At 39.6% G+C, this 21,372-nt stretch overlaps 5 protein-coding genes across 5 annotated transcripts; 3 read left to right on the plus strand and 2 right to left on the minus strand.

The window, feature by feature from the left end:
* Positions 1–90: 90 nt before the first annotated feature.
* Positions 91–4,796, minus strand: LOC106915658 (hemicentin-1). The gene is made up of 10 exons (XM_014983395.2): positions 4,513–4,796; positions 3,409–3,684; positions 2,945–3,241; positions 2,517–2,819; positions 2,167–2,421; positions 1,696–2,058; positions 1,376–1,612; positions 1,047–1,271; positions 676–939; positions 91–556 (listed from the first exon to the last, which is right to left on the minus strand). Exons 1-10 carry the CDS (start codon positions 4,595–4,597, stop codon positions 396–398), a joined length of 2,466 nt encoding a protein of 821 aa, XP_014838881.2. The 5' UTR covers positions 4,598–4,796; the 3' UTR covers positions 91–395.
* Positions 4,797–4,907: 111 nt separating this feature from the next.
* angptl6 (angiopoietin like 6) lies at positions 4,908–10,761 on the minus strand. Its single transcript, XM_014983400.2, has 7 exons — positions 10,519–10,761; positions 8,803–9,251; positions 8,571–8,708; positions 8,261–8,465; positions 6,528–6,721; positions 6,068–6,338; positions 4,908–5,982 (listed from the first exon to the last, which is right to left on the minus strand). The coding sequence occupies exons 2-7, from the start codon at positions 9,223–9,225 to the stop codon at positions 5,798–5,800; spliced, it is 1,416 nt and encodes a 471-aa protein (XP_014838886.2). The 5' UTR covers positions 9,226–9,251; positions 10,519–10,761; the 3' UTR covers positions 4,908–5,797.
* Positions 10,762–11,696: 935 nt separating this feature from the next.
* Positions 11,697–15,295, plus strand: ppan (peter pan homolog). The gene is made up of 12 exons (XM_088007627.1): positions 11,697–11,926; positions 12,167–12,337; positions 12,425–12,526; positions 12,615–12,665; positions 12,855–13,025; positions 13,212–13,288; positions 13,514–13,621; positions 13,724–13,847; positions 13,930–14,008; positions 14,204–14,333; positions 14,419–14,576; positions 14,662–15,295. Exons 1-12 carry the CDS (start codon positions 11,912–11,914, stop codon positions 15,072–15,074), a joined length of 1,599 nt encoding a protein of 532 aa, XP_087863753.1. The 5' UTR covers positions 11,697–11,911; the 3' UTR covers positions 15,075–15,295.
* Positions 15,296–16,421: 1,126 nt separating this feature from the next.
* Positions 16,422–17,779, plus strand: p2ry11 (purinergic receptor P2Y11). Its single transcript, XM_088007628.1, has 2 exons — positions 16,422–16,631; positions 16,710–17,779. Exon 2 carries the CDS (start codon positions 16,720–16,722, stop codon positions 17,644–17,646), a length of 927 nt encoding a protein of 308 aa, XP_087863754.1. The 5' UTR covers positions 16,422–16,631; positions 16,710–16,719; the 3' UTR covers positions 17,647–17,779.
* A 505-nt stretch (positions 17,780–18,284) lies between these two features.
* eif3g (eukaryotic translation initiation factor 3, subunit G) lies at positions 18,285–20,874 on the plus strand. Its single transcript, XM_014983402.2, has 10 exons — positions 18,285–18,396; positions 18,482–18,528; positions 19,099–19,187; positions 19,326–19,385; positions 19,459–19,563; positions 19,843–20,038; positions 20,129–20,239; positions 20,323–20,459; positions 20,594–20,700; positions 20,775–20,874. Exons 1-10 carry the CDS (start codon positions 18,374–18,376, stop codon positions 20,788–20,790), a joined length of 891 nt encoding a protein of 296 aa, XP_014838888.1. The 5' UTR covers positions 18,285–18,373; the 3' UTR covers positions 20,791–20,874.
* Positions 20,875–21,372: the final 498 nt, after the last annotated feature.

The following is a 21,372-nucleotide window of genomic DNA, read 5'->3' on the forward strand; positions in this document are numbered from 1 at the left end:
TGCTGAAAGTTTCTTTTTAATAGCCAGTAGTTAAAGTCAGACAGAACAGTTCAGAAAGAGATACAGTGTTTCAAGTTAAAACAAGTAGCATAAGTTACTCAATTTTTTTAATCCAGTATTTTGAAAGATGTACTCTGATAAAAGTCTCATATTTTAACATGTTCAAAAACCAACAATGACAGAAAAAAATACAAATGCAGTGAAATGAAAGAGTTAAAAGTCTATTTAAAAGCTGAAACACAACAAAATAACATAAGAAGCAGTTACTGTGAGATCAACTTCTTAGCGAACATATCTTTGAGGCATACATCACTTAACACATCGTTGTTTTTAACAGTAATAACGTTTATTTACAGGCTGCTTAATTGTCTTCAATTCAAGCTTTCACCGTTAGCTTATGTCGTCCCATTCTCTACAGTGTATCTGACTTGCAATGGGAAATTATATCGTCCATGTTTTTTGCGGCCCTTTAGTATAAAAACAAATACCAAAACTACAACGGCTGGCAGGGCTAGTAGTAAAACCCACCAATACTGGAGGAGGTCAGTGGATTTATCTGCAAAAGAAGAAAAATAAAAAAGTTGAAACAATAGCTTGCGTCTCTTTGTATATATTTTTTTCATCCTTTGTGACATTAGAAATACTACAAAAAAAATTTCCTGCACAGAATAATACCTTGCAACACCAGAGTGGTTGCTCTTGTCACTTTCCCAACTTTATTCGTGGCAACACAGATGTAACGGCCTGCATTAGTAGACGTGGCTCTTGTGACGGTAATGATCCTCTGGCGCCCCACAGTGGACGCCCGTACATTCTCTGCTAACGAGTCGTTACATTGGATCTCGGGCTTGGGGTTCCCGTCAGCTTCCCAAACTAAAGACACATTTCCGTCTACAACAGCTACTGTGGTTGTATCTGGCAGTGTGAACTCTGGGGGGTCTATTGAATGGAGAGAAAAATGAAAAACTTCTGAAATCATGTTTAAGTTGTTTGCAGCCACAGCGGGCATAAAGTAAAGAGAGTGCAGCTGTAAAGTTTTGACTTACATAAAATGTCCAGATAAAACGTGTGCTCAGCTGTTCCATGTTTGTTGGATGCTTTCACTGAATAGTTTCCGCTCTCGTGTTTTTCCCAGCGCTGTGAAAAGTGCTCTTTTCCGTTTTTAAACCAAGTTATGTTAGGGAGAGGTAAACCTTCTGGTTTACACAAAGGTTTCAGCATGTCTTTTACTTCAACCTCATACAGCATCTGACAGGAAAACCTAGGGGCATCTGTAAAGAAACATCAAAATATTATTCAGAATAATCAACAGTTGTTGTTTTTTTTTTTTGGCTTTCTTGTAGTAAAATGTAAAAGTTCAATGTTGTAGACCCACATTCAACTGTGATGTGAACATCAATGTTAACCTGTCCCATTGAGTTATGCGCTGTAGCTGTGTAGATCCCAGATTCAGCCCTGGTGAGGAGCTTGAATGAATCAATCAGTGTACCATTGTAATACCACTCAACAGTAGGTGGAGGGTTCCCATCAGTTTCACATGGCAAATCATTCAGGTGGAAGCTATTTTCCACACCAGTATAATAACTAGGGCAATTTTTGATGGTCGGCTTATCTGCAGAAAATTAAAGGATTCAGTTATTTAAACATGACTTGGTAGGTATAGAAACACTAAATATAATGCGATGAAGAACCTACAGTGTACAACAGCAGTGTAAGGTTCTGAGGCCATGGAGGGGGGCACCAGTGGCCCCCCAGGACCAAACTGAAACTCAGCCTCGCATCTGAAAGGTGATCCATTGTCACTTTTCTTGACAGTGAAGGTATAGATAGATGATACATTGCACAGTCTCACGGTGGAGTCGATAAGGCATTCTGGGAGTGGCGTCAGGTCAGAGCTTTGTAGGTCATCAGTGAAGACAGTTTCATCGTCTTTATACCACTTCACCGAGAGCTTTTTTGCAGGGGCCACATTGTAAATGTGGCATTTCAGCTGATGCTCTTCGCCTTCTTTCATTGGACGATTACCCACTGCAGAGACCACCACAGAATCTGGAAGCTCTATAAAATAAATAAATAAAACAGCACATTTTATAATATTTCCACCACTGAATGAAAGAGTTTCCAGGTTAAAACAGTGAAAAGCAAAAGGCGTGGTTGAGTACTCACTGTAAAGAGTGATGTTCGGTTTCATTTTGCACTGTTCATTTGTATCCAGAGTGACAAAGCAGAAAGGTTCCACGGTGAAATCTTCTAGTTTCTCAATCATCCAGGTGACATGAGGAGGAGATGCACCAGAAGTCTCGCCAACTGCAAACTCCCAGCTCATTATAGCAGCATCTTTGATGGTTGTGCTGCAATTAATCGAAGCTGAATCTCCATATTTCACATAAACTTCGGCGGGCGTCACAGTTAAGCCGCAATCTGTCATTGGAAAGCAAAAATTTTTAACCATAACTTTGATTTGGTGCACAATAAGACATATTAAGACGACATATAATATTAGTATGAAAGCATACTTTCAGGCGCCTCGGGTGTTGGCATGGCTGGAGGGTCTGTTGTTGTGTCATTTTCTTCCATGTCAACAACAATATGCATAGCTGTATTTCCCAGAATATTGGTAGCTGTGCAACTGTAAGTTGAACTTCTGTTGACCTGGGTAATGTGAAGCCTGTTTGTGGTTTCCAACATAGGCTGTTCATCAACGGTCCACTGATACACAGGAGGCGGGTTCCCCTCTATGTCACAGAGCAAGGTTGCATTGTCACCCATGGCCACAGTGATGGTCTTGTTAGAAGAATTTGTCCTGAGCTCAGGAGCATCTAAAAAAAAAAAAAAAAAAAAAAAGCCAAGTGAAAATTTATGTTGGTTGAAATTCTAATAACGTGTTTTTGGAACCACACATGTTAAAAATATAACATTATTGTCAGGCAACATTTTTACTCACAGCGTGCTGAGAGATGATGTGTTGTAGAAATAACAGGATGTTGTGGTTTTAGTTCCTCGAATTTCAGTTGAACTTCACATCTAAACTCAGCAAATTTCTCTTCTCGGCTGATGTTGACACCCAGTAAGTAAGAAGTTTTTTCGGGCCCTTCAATCGAATTCATAAAGGACTCAAAGGTTTTATTATTCCGGTACCACGTGACAGAGATGTTTTGAACATCAAAGACGTCACACTGCAGTTCGTAGTCTGACTGCGTTGCATTTCCGTTCCTCACAGAGAGCATAACCTCTGGGATCTCTATAAAATAATAATAATAATAATAATAATAATGATAATAATAATAATAATAATAATAATAATAATAATAATAATAATAATAATAATAATAATAATAAAATTATGTTAGTGTTCATAGTTAGACATCTCTCTGCAAGGCTTTTGTCTCTAATTGAAAAGAAACTTACTGTATACTGTGATTTCACGGCCTTCACTGCATTCATGGGTTTCATTTAGCTTCATTTTGCACTCTGCCCTCATTTCAAAGTCTGACACTCTTGCAACACAGGAGACAACGCCATCCTTTTGCGTATTTTCACAGCATGCTTTCCCAAGGCATAGGCTCAACTCCTCGAAATCTTCTTCTGTGGTGTTGCAGCTTGCATAAAGTTGTGTTCCATTTTCTATGATCACAGGAGCATCCAAGGTCAGGATAGTCGTCGGGGGGCAGGTGAGGTCAGCCCCTGTTGATACGGAAATAATTATATGAGGTAGTATTTGCTGCCCTCTGGTGGTACTGGTTATGCTGCATCTTTTCTGCCACCTTTTATAAAGTTGACAGAAAAGGTGCAAATTCTGATATTCATTTTGGTTTAAACGATACAGACAGACAAAATAAATAATTCTCAAATAAATTTTGCAGGCTACAATAAACGAGTGATTGTTCTTAAACTGTCTAATTCACCGTTGTATGACCTTAACAGGCCGAATATAGGAAATACCTCCTTAAGTTCAGTTAACACAGGAAAGGCGAATTAACTGATCATTTCTGTTTTTATCTATGAAAGCTCAAGCATTCATAAAACAGTCTCATGTGAGTACAACATGTATTTATGGAGCTATAAACTGTAAATAAATGGTCTTGTGCAGTCAAAATAAAATATACTTTATCACCACACCCAATTTCTGCAGAAAGCCCACGCCATATGTTAAGCTTTAGGTGACATATGAGTGTTTTAACACCTACCCCTCCCATTAGAATCACATTATTTCACTCCAATAGAACAGAGAAGTGAAAGACATTAACTTTGTAAAACTTCATTCTCACAACCATCAGTTATCTAATACCAAAATTGTAAGAAATTATTTCTTTAAGATTAATTGTCTTTAACAGAATTTTCCATTTCTACATAGTAGTCAGTTGCCTCAAATAGTAACTGAAACAAAAAAATATATATAATAATAACAAAACAAAACGAAAAAATCTACTTCGACATCACATCCTAGTAATAAACAAAACTTTAAAATAGTACGAAGCAATCACACAGCCTCAATGCACTGTTTCCACTCACCACAAGATAACAATGAGAGCAGGAGGAGGCCCAACATCACGAGAGGCAGCATGCCGGACTGACTCACAGGTGGATGGGAGCTCATGAAGGAGGTGAATAGTGTTTAGGGAGGATCCAAAGAATGATGGGTTTTGTAGCTGGATGAGTTAAATCCCGGCCAAAAACTGGCCTCAGCACGTGCCGACAGTTGAACAGCTACTATAGGAAAAAGAAAGCACACTACGGGGTAAATAATCCACCCTCTTTCACAGGAAACAGGAAAGGCTGGTGCAACCGTTCTTTTATTTCTCTCCGCCCTTTAGTGCAGCTTCTGATGATGTTTTGTTTGATGAAACTGTGATAAATGAGGTCACAAAATTCCATAGAAAAGATGTAGACGTAATTTGTAAAAAAAGTTTTTAGAGTTCTCAACCTTTGAGTGGACGTCAAAGCATTTTTATTGTGTTCATTTTTAAGATACAAGTACAATATAGGTTTTGATCAATAGTGCCTTCTCTTGAAAATGGCTGAACAAGCTGGCCAGTCAAAGCCTTATGGCTTACTTTAAGAGACTAATGCTATTGCCAAGATGTAAATCTTTCTTTGCTTTAAGGTTTCCATATCTGTTGTCTAAATGCTAATCCAATGACTGTGTTGGTACATACTGGATAACATCACACAGAATCTTATTGATAAAACTGGAGTGAATCACTGACCACTAATGGTAGCCAACAGAAATAAGAAATCTGGTGACGTGGCATGAAATCAACAATCTGTCTCCATGTAACAGTAAAACCAGTGATGACTACAGAGATAAGGGCATGTAGGACACAATGCAATTATTAAGACTGACCAAGAGAGAAGCAGCAGTTTTAAAAAGAGACAGAGGAAGAGTGATCTAATGCGCAAAAAGATCTAAAAAATATCCTATATTCTGTAGTTGCATCATTGAACCAACCAAACCTCTGTGGAGAGCGGAGGCAATAACACCAAAAATGTCAAACAACCACAGAGGGATCAGGGCGTCAGAGAAAATTGTCTAAGTCCACAAGCAGCAATGTGGGGAAAAGCGTTTTTGCTTTGAGTGCAGCCGCTTTCAATAACTTGAGTCAGATATATCTGAGCAGAGAGAGAAGGAAACGTCTGAGTCACAGCCATGATTCGTAACTCAACGATTTATGTCAGCTAAGGCATTTGTGTTAAAACATTTCTGTAACTATGCATTTTATTCATAATGTTTAACTTTCTCTTCATCTTCTTTATCCTTGTCAGTGTTATCCCTTGTGAGTTCCTGCAGTAATGCAGCTCAGGTGGGTTTGATCATCATGGAAACTTTCTTCAGGGAGTAGGACCCTCCATGGAACTCAGCCCAGTAGACACCATCTTGGTAGCGGCTTCGATAGTGTCCACCCCGATACCACATGCCGTTCAGATTGGAGTGCGCGCACATGTGATACCACCAGCCTCCTTTCTGGTAATGAGCGCAGTTACCTGATGATGTACGAAGCACAGTTATTGACACAAAAAGACAAATCATTTCAGAAAACTGCTGGGCAGAGACAAGATGGCGACAGACCTGGATAGCTGTCCTTGTCGCGGTCCAGAGTGGTGAAGGCCTTGTTGTTGTGCCATGACAGGGAGTCCCCTGCATTGCCGTGGTATTGTCCCAAGCGCAGGCGGTACCAGTCGTTCTCCGGTTCCAGGTGGAAGCTGTCATATTCAGCAGACACCTGCCGGGCCTGCCAGTCTTCTAAGACCACCCGGAGTTTGTACTTGGCCTGCTGGGTCAGCCAGTAGAGGTGTTCCAGGCCAAGCCAGTACTCACCGTTTAGGTTTCCAAAGCCTTGCTGTAACAATGCCATGCAAAAGAAAATTAGGCTCAATTTCTATGACTTTTACTTAAGTAAGTAATCTAATACACCTCCTGAATGACTCACTTCTAATACATCTGTCTGTCAGTCAATCGATCCGTCTGTCTGACTGTCTGTCTCTGTTTTATCTATCTATCTATGTGGTTCAAAGTTGTTTGGTGTTACCTTATACTGCTCCCAAGTCCTGAAGAAGTTGACTGACCCATCCTGTCTCCTCTGGATGACAGTCCACCCACCCTGAGCCTGACTCTGCTCACACCAGGCCTGAAAGAGTCGATTGGCACTCTGAAGATGAATCAGGTAAATCCCACTGGTGGTCTCGCCTGAATCCAGAACATGCTGGCAGTCCCGCCATGGCCCTAAACAAAAAAGATGTATTGTATGCAACCAATGTAATACTGTTACAATACCTTGCACAATAATTCATCACGTGTTTTATTGCGATGTCGTGTGACTGGCCAACAGAAAATGGTGTGATTGTGAAATAAAGGGAAAATAGTACATGGTTTTCTGAATTGTATACAAGTACCTATGAGAGCTTTACAAGATAACTGTTTTGATCTTGAAATTAAATTACACACATGTTATTTTTCCTTACTAATTAGTGAACTGGTTGCACTAGGTTTCATTTTGAATATTAGTTTTGGGTGAACACTTTTCACTGGGGTGCTGTTCACACCCTCGCCTGCAACTGCTCTGTCATTTTTGTTCATATTTTTATATCACCATTTGTACTTGTCTTAAGGAAGTTTTTTTATATATATCATATTAACACATTTCTTCACAAGAAGCAGGGTGCCAGTTTTAACACTTTTTTCCTTAGTGAATTTAAACAAGCTGTCACAGAAAATGACAGTGTGTGACACTAGAGCAAATTGCCAGGAAGAAAACGTGAGCCAAAAAACCCACAGATAATTAGCACTGCTGGAAAGCTTCAGGTAGGAGAACCTTAGAAATTGGAGAAAAAGGGAGGGGAAAAAATATCAACAACAGAAAGAACCAGTCACTTGGAAATGTATGAAAAGGGCTAACCAGCATTAGCATCCTCCATCTTGCTTCTCCTTTCGTCTGGTTGGAATGTATGCATGATTACAAGAGGAGAGAAAAATAAACCTGATGTTCCTAAACCCATACCATCAGGATTTGAACCGGTTTGCTGTTCTTTACTACATCCCTGCTGGTGTCAAGAAAAGCTAAAAACTGTACTAAAATCACACTTTTGTTCAAAAAAATGAAAATGAACATATCTTCTTTTTTTTCTTTCAATTGACAATGGCATATCTCTAAATATTTATGTAATAATTTGTAGACGTTTTAGTTGCTTATAATTGTGCTTCAGTTGTGCTGGTTTCTGAGCTGTGGACTAAAATCCAGGCTTGGGGTTGGTAGAGCAAAAACTCTGCAGCGCCCACTTATCTTCTTGGACGTGGGGAATTTGATAAGGTGAACATAGGAATCTGCATGGACAAAATGCATACACAGAAGAACAACTCCCACACAGTGAAATTCTAAAGCGCTACCATAAAGAGCATTTTCACATGAGCTAAATGTAGCAAAAAAAAAATCTTTAGTCACACTTAGGGACAAAAAAGAGCCGTGGTCGCTTGCTCTCTGCTCAATCTTGAAATAGTTTGTACAACTGTCCGCTAGATGTGTAATATAAAGCACCAGCAAATACTGCGGAACAAATGTGTGTTCATTATAGAGGCCGTGATCTGACACGCGCTTGGTGTGTTTGACACTGTTTAGGTTTTCCCAAGAAGATAAGACCTCTATCAGCAGGTCACTGACTCCCTCAGCTTCTGCTTCTTATCTGAGAAAATAAATAACTATGACAGAAGTAAGACCTGTTTATGCACAAAGTTTGGAGTTCAATCAGATGCTCTACATTGTTGTACCTGGGGATTTAGTGAGAGGGAACCCAACGAGAGGCAGTTCAGTAGGAGGACTGATAGTAGAGAAGGACTGATCTCTGACTGTTTCTGCTTGTAGTTGGTGTAAAGGAGCACTCTGGTCCCTCTGAACGTCATTTGTCAGGACGGTGGCCTTGACGCTGTAGTTGCTGTGCTCATTACTACGATTTTTGGGGGGTTCAGTCATCGCCTGTCCAGACCAACACAAAATAACGGCTGCTTATTTGTTGACCTTCAGACAGTTACATGTTAAATGTAAAAAAAAAAAAAAAAAAAAAAGCAGCATGCTTCTTACCACCGAGGGCTGACTGGAGTCCCTGCACTGGCACTGTTTCTCCAGTTTGGTGATAACCTGGTTCTGGGAGCTCATCATGGAGGTGAGTGCTCCATATTTCTTCTCCAGTTCCCTGTAGCTACTGGACACCTGCAAAGCCTGTAGTTCCCCGCCACAAGCAGAAAAACATGAAGATGAGCTCGGTATCTCAACCAATTGTAAGATGTTGCATTCTACGCAACTCTTGGCTCACATGTGTCGTCGCATTCAGGAGGAGGCTCTCCAACCTCTGGTGCTCCAAAGCCTGGTCCTTCTTATGGATGACTTCATGCAGCAGCTGGGCGTAAAGTTGGGCAATTCGGGAATTCATGCCGCTGCTCTCTTTGCGCAAGGCTCTCACCTCTGCGGCAAGAGACCCTTCATGCTCCATTTGACTCTGGAGCTTCTCCAGTTGCTTCTGCTGTCGTCTGAGTGCCAACTGCAGAGCGGCTATCTCTGATTGGTTGGGCATTGAAGAGTGCGTGTTCAAACACAGAGCTCCTGTGATTTTTTGCTGTGGCACAATGAAGGTGTAGGAGCAACGACGTGCTTTCAGACCCGATGACGCTCCAGCTTTATGAGTAGTCACGCAAAGGATGAAGAAAAGGGTGAGAGATGTTGCCAGTGTCATATCCATTAATCAGTCGAATATTTGAGGACAACCTGATGGTGAAAGAGGAAGAATGATGATGAGAATATATCCCATACAAAGAACTGGCCATCTTTGACAGTGTGCATAAGGAGATAAGTTTCTTGAGGACATGCAAGGCAAAATAAGCATTTGCAAACCAACAAAAGGCCTTCAAAAGTTTTTGTTTTAAAGAAAACAAAAACTGTGATCCTTCATTTTTAAAATGTTTATTATAAATGGGAATAGTGTGTGTTTTTTCAGAGTTTACTGTTTTGTTGTTATAAGGATTAAGGTTCTTCCTTTCCCCTTAATGCAATCACTCAAACCAGAGAAGTAAAGAAACGATTTATGCCTACATTAGGAAAAATGTTTGACTTTCCCAGAGGTCATCTGACATCAACTTCTAAGAGGACAAGATGGAGATCAAGTTGTGTTATGCTAGCTTATTGCCATCCTCTGTTAAGACAGTAACTTATGAGCTCCAGACTCAACAAAATCATTTCTCTCAGAACTAACAAAATGTCATTTGAATATATTTACACTTTTATATTTCATCTTAAGCACCAATCAGTTTATATGTGATGTAAAACGAATCTGTTAAAGCAACACAAAACATGAATGAAAAGAATGTAAATAGTAGCATGGGCAGTAAAACTTTAAATCTGTAAAGGGCGATAATGGTTACATTAGACAGGCAGAAATGTTGTGGTGACTGATGGCCCCAAAATCCAATTCTCTTTGGTGTCCCATCAGGGGTGTATTTTGATAAGGGCAATTTGACTAGAAATAAACCTGGTTTGAATTATCAAGCTCTGGTTTTGTATTTTACATTTTATGCTGCAGAATTAGAGGCTTCCCTCACATACCATTTGTTCTTGCATTTCTCACCTTCCTGAAAATTGGCATATCAACAACAAAGAGGATGACAGCCAACAGAAACCAGACAAAACCAACATCCACCCATCTCTGGATCAACAGCGCAGATAACCTGACAAAATCATGAGCAAAGCGAACAGGAAACCACTGATACATGATCTTGAATTACACAAGCGTCTCAATGACAAATATCCATAGCAATGTTTTATTTGATGTTGAGACAACTGTTGTTGTTGTATATATATATATATATATATATATATATATATATATATATATATATATATATATATATATATATATATATATATATATATATATATATATATATATATATATATATATATACATACATATATAAATATATATATATGCAAGGCTTAAACATTCTTCTGAACAAAGTTGGACATTTTAATAACTTACCTTTGCAAATGAAATGTACAACAAATGTCCTTTTCTCCAGCAGCAGCAGCAGCAGCCCAAAGTAATGTCAAAATATTTTTAAAAGTTTAAAAGTTGCACACTTTGAATTAATAAAATCAAATCTGAAAGTGTTTAGGTTTGGATCAAATCAGCAGTCAGGTTTCTCAGAAGCCACATTTGCTCTTGGTCGGCTGAGTTCCTCCTGTGTCAAGATCTCTAAAGAAAGAGATAGGTAATTACAAAGTATCCCAGTGCCACCGCCTTGCAGGCTCAGCTTTGTACTCAGAGCAGGAATCTGAATGTCTCCTCCCTCTGTCATCATCTGCTATCCTGCCTGCCATGAACTCACTATTACGACAGACAAGAGCACTAAGGCATTGTGCTGAAGCTGTAGCTTCGAGTCATACCCACAACTCACTTCACAGACGATGCCCATCTTCAATGAAGACTGGTTTTATTAAAAAAATAAACATTCAGTTAGGCATTTTTGCTTAAATCTTTGTTTGTGTTTGTGTAGAGTTTTTGTTGCTGCGAATAATACGTACATTTTAAACCTTAAATCATATGTTTATACCTTTCTTGCTATTGCAGGAAATGGGCAAGAATAATCAAAACAAGACACAAATCACACATGCATTGCCTCTGTTCAAATTGTGAGGAGAGAATCTGGTTTTTAGGGCTTGATATCTATTTCATATAATGTAACCTGTGAATGACTTTGTTTAATACTGCATGGGCTGTTGTAAAGTAACATTTGACATAGACCTATTTTGGTTCCTCCACATATGAGGGCAGTTGTGAATGTTAGTAAGCGCAACTCCCAAAAATGCATCTTATTCGTGTGTATCTGTTTCTGATCGACAGAGATGTAAAGCATGTGGTTTCACAAGTGTTGATGTATGTACTTTATTTTGTTCTGCAATTTTAAAGCACACAAGAGGTTTTCTCTGCTTAAAATATAGTAAGATGGATTTATAGATAATTCAATTTTCTTACTTATTCATTGAACTCATGCATTTATTTCTGTTTTCTGCAATACAATAACTACATGAGTTTGACCTTACGATTTGCACGTCTTCTGTCCTCTAGTGGTCAAAAAGATTTCTACCTTTCATTGTGCGCTTTTCTTCTGCCCTCTTGTGGTCAAACTATAATCTATAGCTCGGAACTAGCAAGCTTGAACGTGAAGCACGGACATATTAGTGTGCTGCACATAGCGAGAACGCCATGTGGAGAGAACGTAGTCCGCTTTAAAGCTGATTATTTCAACTTTAGTGATTTGAAACATTTAGCTGAGGCAGTTTATGTAATCAGTATGGTTAGCCTATATATACTTTAGCAACATTTTTCGAGTTTTTATGGTGAAACCATTCAGTCGGCTTCAAGTTAAATCATGGGGAAATCAAAGGTAAGTGCCAGACATAGCATGGGAGCTAATGGCTAATAACCATTTACATAGGCGTGCGTATTGATTTGTTTTTGGTAAAAAGCCTTGTTTTATGATATCTAGCTCTGGTGGAGAGACATTTATGTATATGTGTTGGGTTGTAAATTTGTATCACGTTCATAGTTCGCGTTGTGTAAGAAACGTGCGTCTTGGATATTAAACCGTAGTAATGAGCTCTGTTCATGTTTTCTTTTTCATTAGACTAAAAACCAGAAGAAATCTCGAGCCCAAGCTGTCCACGTGGCTGAGGATGCCTACAGGTCTGTGCCCCACTCCTTCGTGTTTCATCGGGGTCAGGTTGGAAAAAACGTGGGTCAGCTCGTCCAGGACATGAGGAAAGTCATGCAACCTTACACCGCAGTCTCTCTGAAGGTCTGTCCTCCTCTGAAAGCCAGTTTAAGCTTTAACAACCCACTCATCTACTCATGTTTGTGCCTTTGTCTTCTGTTTAACATCCAGGTACGGAAAAAAAATCTCCTTAAGGATTTTGTGTCGGTAGCAGGACCCCTGGGAGTGACCCACTTCGTTATCTTTGGCAAAACTCCCGACACCATCAACATGGTGAGACCTGAATCTGATCAGGATCTACATACAGTTTTGTCACGTCAAGACTGCGTCACCATCAGTTTAATTTTCTTTCTCCTTCCAGAGACTCGCTCGACTTCCCAAAGGCCCCATGCTATATTTTAAGGTCCTCAAGGTAAGTTTTGTAGCATCCACGTCAAATTTTCCGGGTTCACATGATGACGCACAGAAACTTGATTGTAAAGTGATGTTTTTCAAGTAAACGCACTGACGAACCCAATCTACAAAAGCCATTTGATGACCCCCTTTTAATTATAAATCAACATGTATTCAGTACTTTTATATTTTATTTTTCCCTTTCCAGTATTCCCTTATCAAAGACGTGGTTTCATCTTTGAAGAAGCACAGGATGCATGAGCAGCAGTTCACCCACCATCCACTTCTCATCCTCAGCAACTTTGGAGTGGATGGCATGCATGTAAAACTCATGGCCACCATGTTCCAGAACATGTTCCCCTCCATAAACGTCCAAAAGGTGCGTTTAGTAAAACAAAAATCATCCACCTTACGTTGAGAACGACGTGATGACAGTATAGTCTTCTGAGTGTCTGTGAAGATCTCAAAAGTAAACGCTTTCTGATTTGTTGTTGTGAAATGGGTTTTCAGCACAATACAAGTTTAAGCCTTGGGTATAACTTTTTTTTCTCTCTCTCTCTCTTAGGTAAACCTCAACACCATCAAGAGGTGTGTACTGTTCAGTTTTGACCCCGCATCCCAGGAAATTCAGTTTCGACACTAGTAAGTAATGATCTGTAAAGGTATTGATCTGATATCAGCGTTTTGAAGTGATGGGCTCAGATGATGACAGATTACGACTTGACACTATCATGATGCATGTCAAAAGTAAACGCGCTGATGCGCCTTCACACTTTGAGACAGAGTTCTGTTATTTATTGAGGGTTTTTCTTTTTCCCAGTCACAAATTAAGAGGGTTTTTTTGTGGTTGTTGTTTGCGTCCTGTAGTAGCCTGAAAGTCGTCCCTGTGGGGATGAGCCGAGGAATAAAGAAGCTAATGCAAGAAAAGTTCCCCAATATGAGCAAGTTTGAGGATATCACTGAACTGCTGGTGAAGTAAGATTCTCTGTTTTCTTCTCGCGGCACTGAAAAATAACAGATTGCTTCCATTTTACAAAAGTAGAAATTTACCTGAACTCTCTTTTAACAACTCTTCAGGGGAGCAAACTTGTCTGAAAGCGAACCTGAGCAGGACGGCGAGCACAACATAACGGAGCTGCCGCAGATGTACTCCGGAAGAGGCAACATGCCGTCCCAGCAGAGCGCTGTCCGTTTGACCGAAGTGCGTACGAAGCGACTAGAATACGTCAAATCCCTCCTCTCCGTGTGGATCAGCTGAACCCGTTTCATTTTGCTCCTTTTAGATCGGTCCTCGAATGACGCTGCAGCTGGTGAAGATCCAGGAAGGGATGGGAGACGGGAACATCCTTTACCACTCCATGAGTGAGTGAATGGTTTCTCCCAGCGTGTTTCTGCTTCAAATGTCCAGATGAACATGATGACAATAGCATTATGAATTCTATGATTTATCTCTACTAGTAAACGCTTACTGATTCATCCTGAGCTCTTTATTAGCTTCAGGCACATTTGGCACAAAACCGTTTCTCAGTCTGGGTTTTTTTTTTTTTTTTGTATCAGTTTCCAAGACAGAGGAAGAAATACAGGAGATCCTGAAGAGGAAGGAAGCGAAGATGAAGGAAAAGGAGGAACGCAGGAAAACACAGGAGCAAAATGTGGCGACGAAGAAAGAGAAACGAGAAGAGAACAAGTAATTTGAACCTAAAATCATTGAGCAGTTTTCTTTCTCTTTATTGCTAATGCTTGAAGTCTGTAAAATATTTTCATCATGTAAGGAAAAAGAGTCTGGAAGGCATAAAGAAGAAACAAGCTGAAGCTGAGGAGGACAGTGAGGTGGAAGATCCAGGGATGCAGGACGATCGGCCAGCTGCTGTTGAATCCGATGATGATGTGGAGTACTACAGACAGGCTGTGGGGCAAGAACCAGATGAAGGTGAGTACTCAAGTCAAACAGCCGTGCACCGTTTGTTGCACTAGGGTTGCTTTAAATCCTTAAAATGTATTTCTCGACAATGCAGATATGTTTCCGGGGGCCAAGAAGAGGCGGCGTCCAGAGAAATCTCACGACCGCGCCAAGAAGAGAAAGCTGTCGCCTGGTAAATCCTCAAAACAACCAGATTCTAAATCACCAAAAAGAAAAGGTGCAATGGGGCACCACAGAGACAAAACAGGAAAAGCTCCTCACGGAAAAGGATGGAAGAAATCTAAAGATGAGGAGAAAACATTTGGGAACAAAAAGCGGCCTCCAGGGAAAGCATTTGGCTCTAAGAAATCTGGAGAGAGGGAAACTAAATTTCCACGCAAAAACTTTGATGGAAAGAAAAACAAGGACAAAAAGTTTCAGACAAAAGGTCACAAAGGTAAGCCTGGCCTCAAGAAGAAAGGTGCAGGCGGAAAGCAAGGCTTCACACGGACAAAAGGAAAGCGGTGAACTTTGCTTTTTTTTCGCCCTTCATTTGGACTTCGGATGTAGTACCTTCCAAAGGCAGCAGAAGGCAGCAAATGTATTTGCTCTTACTGCTTCAGTCTGAGGAAATGTTGGACAGTTTCAAATGAACGAATTGTAAAATTCTAAAACCTACAGAAATGTTCTTTATTGCTTTATAGTTGTCGATTTCAGAACAAAAATAAAACAATTTTTGATAAAATATACTGCTCTGAAGTTCTTGTCCTTTCATTGACTTGTAAATTTCATTAATGTTAGGTATTCTAATATAAAAGTGTTTTTGGTTTAGATTAACTTCATTGGGAACATTTGTTTAGCTTCTCGCTTGTAACCCAACATTAGGGCTCACAGTTGAGAATCAAATTTGAAGAACAAAGAATTAAGCGTTCAACACAATTAAAAGTGAATGTAAAGTATAAGGATGGGAAAATGACGGTTAAATATTTACTGTCATCAATAATCTGATGCCAATTTGTAAAATTCTCTGAAAGTAATCTGAACAATTGAAGCTAAATTAGAGTACAAAATTGTGAATCTAAACAAAGAACTGCACTGCAAAGAAAAACTAAAATCTAGATTAAGATGTATGTTATGACTAAAGAACACTAAACCATGAAACCAAAACGTTCTGATAATCATTTGTAAATAATGTTCTAACACCTTCAGATCTAAATATTATCTAAACTGTGTAAATGACTTGCACATCACACTTCACTGGCATTGTGAGTGTGGGCAAGCCATACTCTAAAAATAATATTCAAACTACTTCCCTAACAAGCCTTGAAGTGAGTTTACATCCTTTTTTTATGATCAGTACTGATGGTATTCTGAGAACTGAATATCTGCTTGTGTGTAATCAGATGTATTGGAAATCTTTTTCTATTCAATGCTGCGGTCATTGGCTCCACTTTCAAATGCAGCTTTGCTCAGAGAATTAGTCACAACCCTTAAAGATTTCATTGTGGCTTTTATTTAGGACATAGTGGTCCTAAATAAAAGGACCACTATGTCCTAAAAAATATATGTATATATCATGGCGACATATATTTTCGCCATGATTGGCGAAAATATATGTCGCCAATCATGGTGACATATATTTTCCACTTGCAAATAGTTCTTCTAACAAACTACTTTCTGATTTAGATTATTTTTGATTTATTAAATGTGCACTTTTATTATTTTGTAATTTAAATAAGTATTTTTATTCCATCTTGTTATGCATTCCCACTCAGAATCTGCAGATTTGCAATCGGCCATCTCTTCATTTTTAGTTTTTAGTGTAAAGTCGCTTTCTAAACAAAGTTCTGACTTAATATCGCAATATTGGCAAATGGATGGTGCTGGTGTCGTCACAGCTCAGTTTTCCTTCTGCATCTTGCACAATGCAAGCCGGAGCATAAGGAAGTGACTCTTGTGTTATTCTGAGCTGCTCGTCGCTCACTTATCAGCAGAGGATGAATGAGGAGCAATTCCTGTCTTCAGCCTTTTCATCAACAAAATATTGAATTACAGCTGTAGGAAGTTTGCATGTCTGCCTTTTTGGTAAGCTGAAGTTATTTTTTTACTTTTTGATTGAAATCTGTATAGACTTCATGTCTTACTCCGTTTTTTACTTTTTAGAGAAAACAGGATGGCAGTCAACTTCTCTGAATGTGAGAAGTTCCAGATTGGCGTGCTCCCTGCCATGTACGGGGTCGAGTTTGTGGTGGCCTTGGCGGGAAACACGTTTGCCCTGTGGCTGCTGCTCGTTAGAGAAAAACGCAACTGGCACTCCGGTGTTGTCCTCTCCTGCAACCTGGCCATCAGCGACCTGCTCTACATCCTCTCCCTGCCTCTGCTGATTGTCTACTACGCACTGGGGAAACGCTGGGTGTTCGGCGAGGCGGTGTGTAAAATCGAGAGGTTCCTTTTCACCTGCAACTTGTATGTGAGCATCTTCTTCGTCATGACAATAAGCGTGAACCGCTGCGTGGGCATCGCGTGCCCGTTCTTCACCCGCTCGTACGTGGAACCTTTTCATGTCAAAGTCATCAGTGTCGTCTTATGGATTGTTGTTGGAGTCATCTCCAGCCCTATGCTGAAGTTTGCTTCTCTTTGTACACACAATTACAATAACAACACGTTATGTGTGGCTTTCTGTCACCAAACGTCTGACGAGACATCTGACCTTATCTACAGGGTGTTCCTTGCTGTGTTTGGCTGTCTTGTTCCTTTCATAGTGACTTTTACTTCTTACTGTGTGGTGTTTCGGGTTGTGTGGAAAAATGTCAACATAACGACACTTGAAAAGCGCAAAGTTGCCCTGTTAGTCTTATCAGTGATTGTCCTCTATGCTGTTTCCTTTGTGCCCTATCATGTCTACCAACTCTATCATCTGTACTTGAGGATATATGACCCCGACAACATACTAAGCTGTTGGGTGTACAAAATGTACCAAGTGTCCAAGGGACTGGCAACGCTGAACATGTGTATCCATCCGATACTCTACATGGCTGTGTTTGACAGTATTAGAGTAGCATGCTGCGGAAAGAGCTCAGAAGACAACACAGAAGGATGAGGAAGTAGACCCTGGTTTCAGACTAAACATAACTTTGCTGCATGTATCTTTGCAAAACGCCTGAATGTAACAGCTCTGCGCTAAATACATTTAATCACATTTGTTTGTAATAAAGATTTTCCTGTTTTTCAAAGTTTTCCTCATTTTATTACATGTAAAAGACAAAAAAAAATGTTTCAAACCAAATTCTCTTTGTGAAAAAAATAATTGTTCCCCTTGGTAAATATTAAGTTAACTTTGATTGAGCATGTTTTTCAAAGATTCAATGAAAAATCTGCAAAATCGAGAAAACCCTTAATAAGAACTTGGTTAAATTCAGATTTCTGTCCAAGTCCCTCTTGAAAATTAGATTTAAATCTCAATGTGGTTTTACCTGGTTAAATAAAGGTAAAACATGGTCTTAAAATACAAAATCTTAATTACTTTATTTTCCTCAACCATTATATTGTAGATTTACTGCACTGAATCAGGAGAATTTCTTACAAAGGAAAGCTACATGTGTCTGCCAAAGAAGCCCAAATTATCAACCTTCTACATCCATAGTGGTGATACTGATACGATGATTGTTTGCATTGTCTTTTATTAGGACAGGGAACAAAAATTGTGTCCATAAACTTTTATTTTGAAAGAATTGGCGTCACTTTAGACCTTTATTGCGAAGTTTCAATGCGGGAAGTGTGTGCTGTAACTTCGCGGCGATCCTCTTGAAGCTAGGCTAACGAAGAGGATGCCGTCGATTGAATACGACGAGTAAGTTTCACTAGTTTTAATTGTTTCTGACTGTTTTTACAGTATTTTACGAATATAAAACTGAATTTCCAACTCTGTCTTCTAGCTCCAAGCCCAGCTGGGCCGACCAGGTCGAGGAGGAAGGAGATGAAGGTAAGGAGTATTTTAGCTTGTGGAGCTAACGCTAGCACAGCTCCGGTAGTTCGCAGTCCGCGGGAGGAGAGTGAGGCCCGGCGAGGCGGCTTCCACTTCCACGTGGTTGTAGGGCATTAAAAGGTAGTTAAAATCTAACCACTGATTGATCGGGATAAATAGCTTTAAAGCGACATTTATTAGACATTTTTATGACTATCAGACATGGATCAATTGCTACCAGATAGTTAGAAGGCGGACATGATGATAGGGACCCGGGCAGTGTTTTCCAGCATGTCACGGAAGGCTACGTTTACAAGCCAGTTATGATAGACATAGGCCACTGCAAATTGATTAATATTTAGCTTTTTTTTGTCAGCATATTCGTTTTGACAAAGCTAAAATAGGAGACGTGACAACAGATGGAGAAGTTCAGCTTTCCTTTTGGCAGTTTGACCACGAATAATTTAAACTAGTGATTATTTAGTTTTCTTTATGATTGTCCGACATGTCACTCATGTCTTATTCATAGGGATTTTTTAAAGGTTTGCGTTGAAGATAACTATTGAAGAATCTTTTCTTTTTCAACAGGCACTCTGCCATCTCCAAAGGAAACCATTAAAGGAAATATAAAAACTGTCACTGAATATAAAATAGATGATGACGGAAAGAAATCCAAGGTAATTATTTGATCACATTGTGGCAGACTTAAAGTGGAATACAGCCATGATTTTATATGGATTATTTTGTTACAGTATTCTATTAATAAAATTATATTTAGTATGTTTTTTTTTTTTGTTGATTTGTTTCTGGTCTAGATTGTGCGCACCTTCAAGATCGAGACACGGAAAGCATCCAAAGCTGTTGCCAGAAGGAAGGTTTGTATCTAAGGTGCAATCACCTGATGAATGATCCCAAATGATGTAATATGTTTTCACTCTTTTATTGCAGAACTGGAAGAAATTTGGCAACTCTGAGCGTGATCCACCAGGTCCTAATGTTGCTACCACTACAGTCAGCGACGACGTCTTCATGACCTTCATATCCAGCAAAGATGTGAGAATCCGCTGCACTTATTGAACCCAGTGTTTTTCACAGCTTACGAATGAAAAATAACTTGAGGCATCCATAAAAGGATGAGAGAACACTTTACAGTGGGTTAGATCAAATATTTTAGTAACCTGAACTTGCCTTCATTTGACTTTGAAAACAACTCTTCAAACATTCTCACCTTGCTAATTAAATTAGGAAGAAAAATGGAGTAATAGCCTCTAACATACGTTGTGCAGAATCCGTAACTTGGCCCCGAGTTGCTAATTCCTCTCATTTTTGCAGGACTTAAATGCTCAAGATCAGGAAGAAGATCCCATGAACAAACTTAAGGGACAGAAGATTGTGTCCTGTCGTATTTGTAAAGGCGACCACTGGACAACCCGCTGTCCATACAAGGACACCCTGGGTCCCATGCAGAAGGAGCTGGCTGAACAGCTGGGTCTTTCTACTGGAGACAAAGAGAAGTCTCCTGGCTCTGGTACCATTTGTTCACTATTTAATACTCAGATTATCATTATTATTTAAGAGTGTTTGTGGATTAAAACGGCTTGCTTGTGTGTCTTACCAGCTGAACCAGAACCTGTGCAGCCTGCACAAGCCAAGACTGGAAAATACGTTCCCCCGAGTCTGAGGGATGGAGGAACGCGGAGAGGAGAGTCCATGCAGCCTAACCGCAGGGGTGAGTATCAGTGAAGGCGCAAGGACTTTCTGCATTTCAGTTCTTGAACAGCATCAAAATATTAATCTGATTGACCCTTACAGCTGATGACAACGCCACGATCCGTGTGACCAACCTGTCCGAGGACACCCGTGAGACCGACCTGCAGGAGCTTTTCAGACCATTTGGCTCCATCTCGAGAATTTATCTGGCGAAAGACAAGAATACCGGACAGTCCAAGGTTGGCACTCGCTCTGTTTTTCTGTCTCTGCTCTGTCGATTACCGTTCGTCGTCATTGTGCATTGGGATTTTTATACACTATGATTGTAAATGACAAGCACCGGTTTTCTGATCTAATGTTGTCTTTCCTGCAGGGATTTGCTTTCATCAGTTTCCACCGGCGGGAGGATGCAGCCAGAGCCATCGCAGGCGTGTCAGGATTTGGATATGATCATCTTATTCTCAATGTTGAATGGGCCAAGTGAGTTTACACTTAATGTTGTGTATTAAGTTAATAATATGCTTTCTTATTAACTTTTTTTTTTCTCTTTACAGACCTTCAAACAACTGAGGGATTCACTAGACTTTCAACATGCCTGATTTTGTCACTGTAAAATGTGACTATGATCTAAATAAAGATAAATTGTCACTACCAGATCGTTGTATATCCTTTGGCTTTGGCAGAGACTATAATATAAAGTTTAGTTTTACTTAAATCAAATCAACTATACACCTAGACTTAACTGTTTATACTTTAATAGTTTATCTTAAAATTGAAAGAGGATTCTTTTTTTCTCTTTAAATTCTGCATAAAACCTTACCTGAGAGGTGAGCTCTTACACAGGAGAGGCTGTAAACATTCATAGAATGACTTGGAATTAGATTAAGTTATTTCAGTAATTACAAAAGGATAAACTTAGATTGCCTAATGTTTTTGAGAGCTTAAGTTTATTTTTGGTTGTGGTTTAGTTCTTGAAAACCTAAATTTCTGTTCAGAAAATTATGACCAGCCTGATCATGGTGAAGACTAACTTTTACAGTGTCCTTTTTGTCACTAACATAGGCAGTGTAAGCCATTAATCGCTGGGTATTTAAGAATGTAGTATTCAGACAAATTGAGCAAGAATGTGCACAACTAAGCAAGATAATCAGA

The sequence above is a fragment of the Poecilia mexicana genome, unplaced genomic scaffold (assembly GCF_051168715.1).
Source record: "Poecilia mexicana isolate PSO_F unplaced genomic scaffold, ASM5116871v1 scaffold_8, whole genome shotgun sequence".
In the NCBI taxonomy this organism is placed as follows: Eukaryota; Metazoa; Chordata; class Actinopteri; order Cyprinodontiformes; family Poeciliidae; genus Poecilia; species Poecilia mexicana.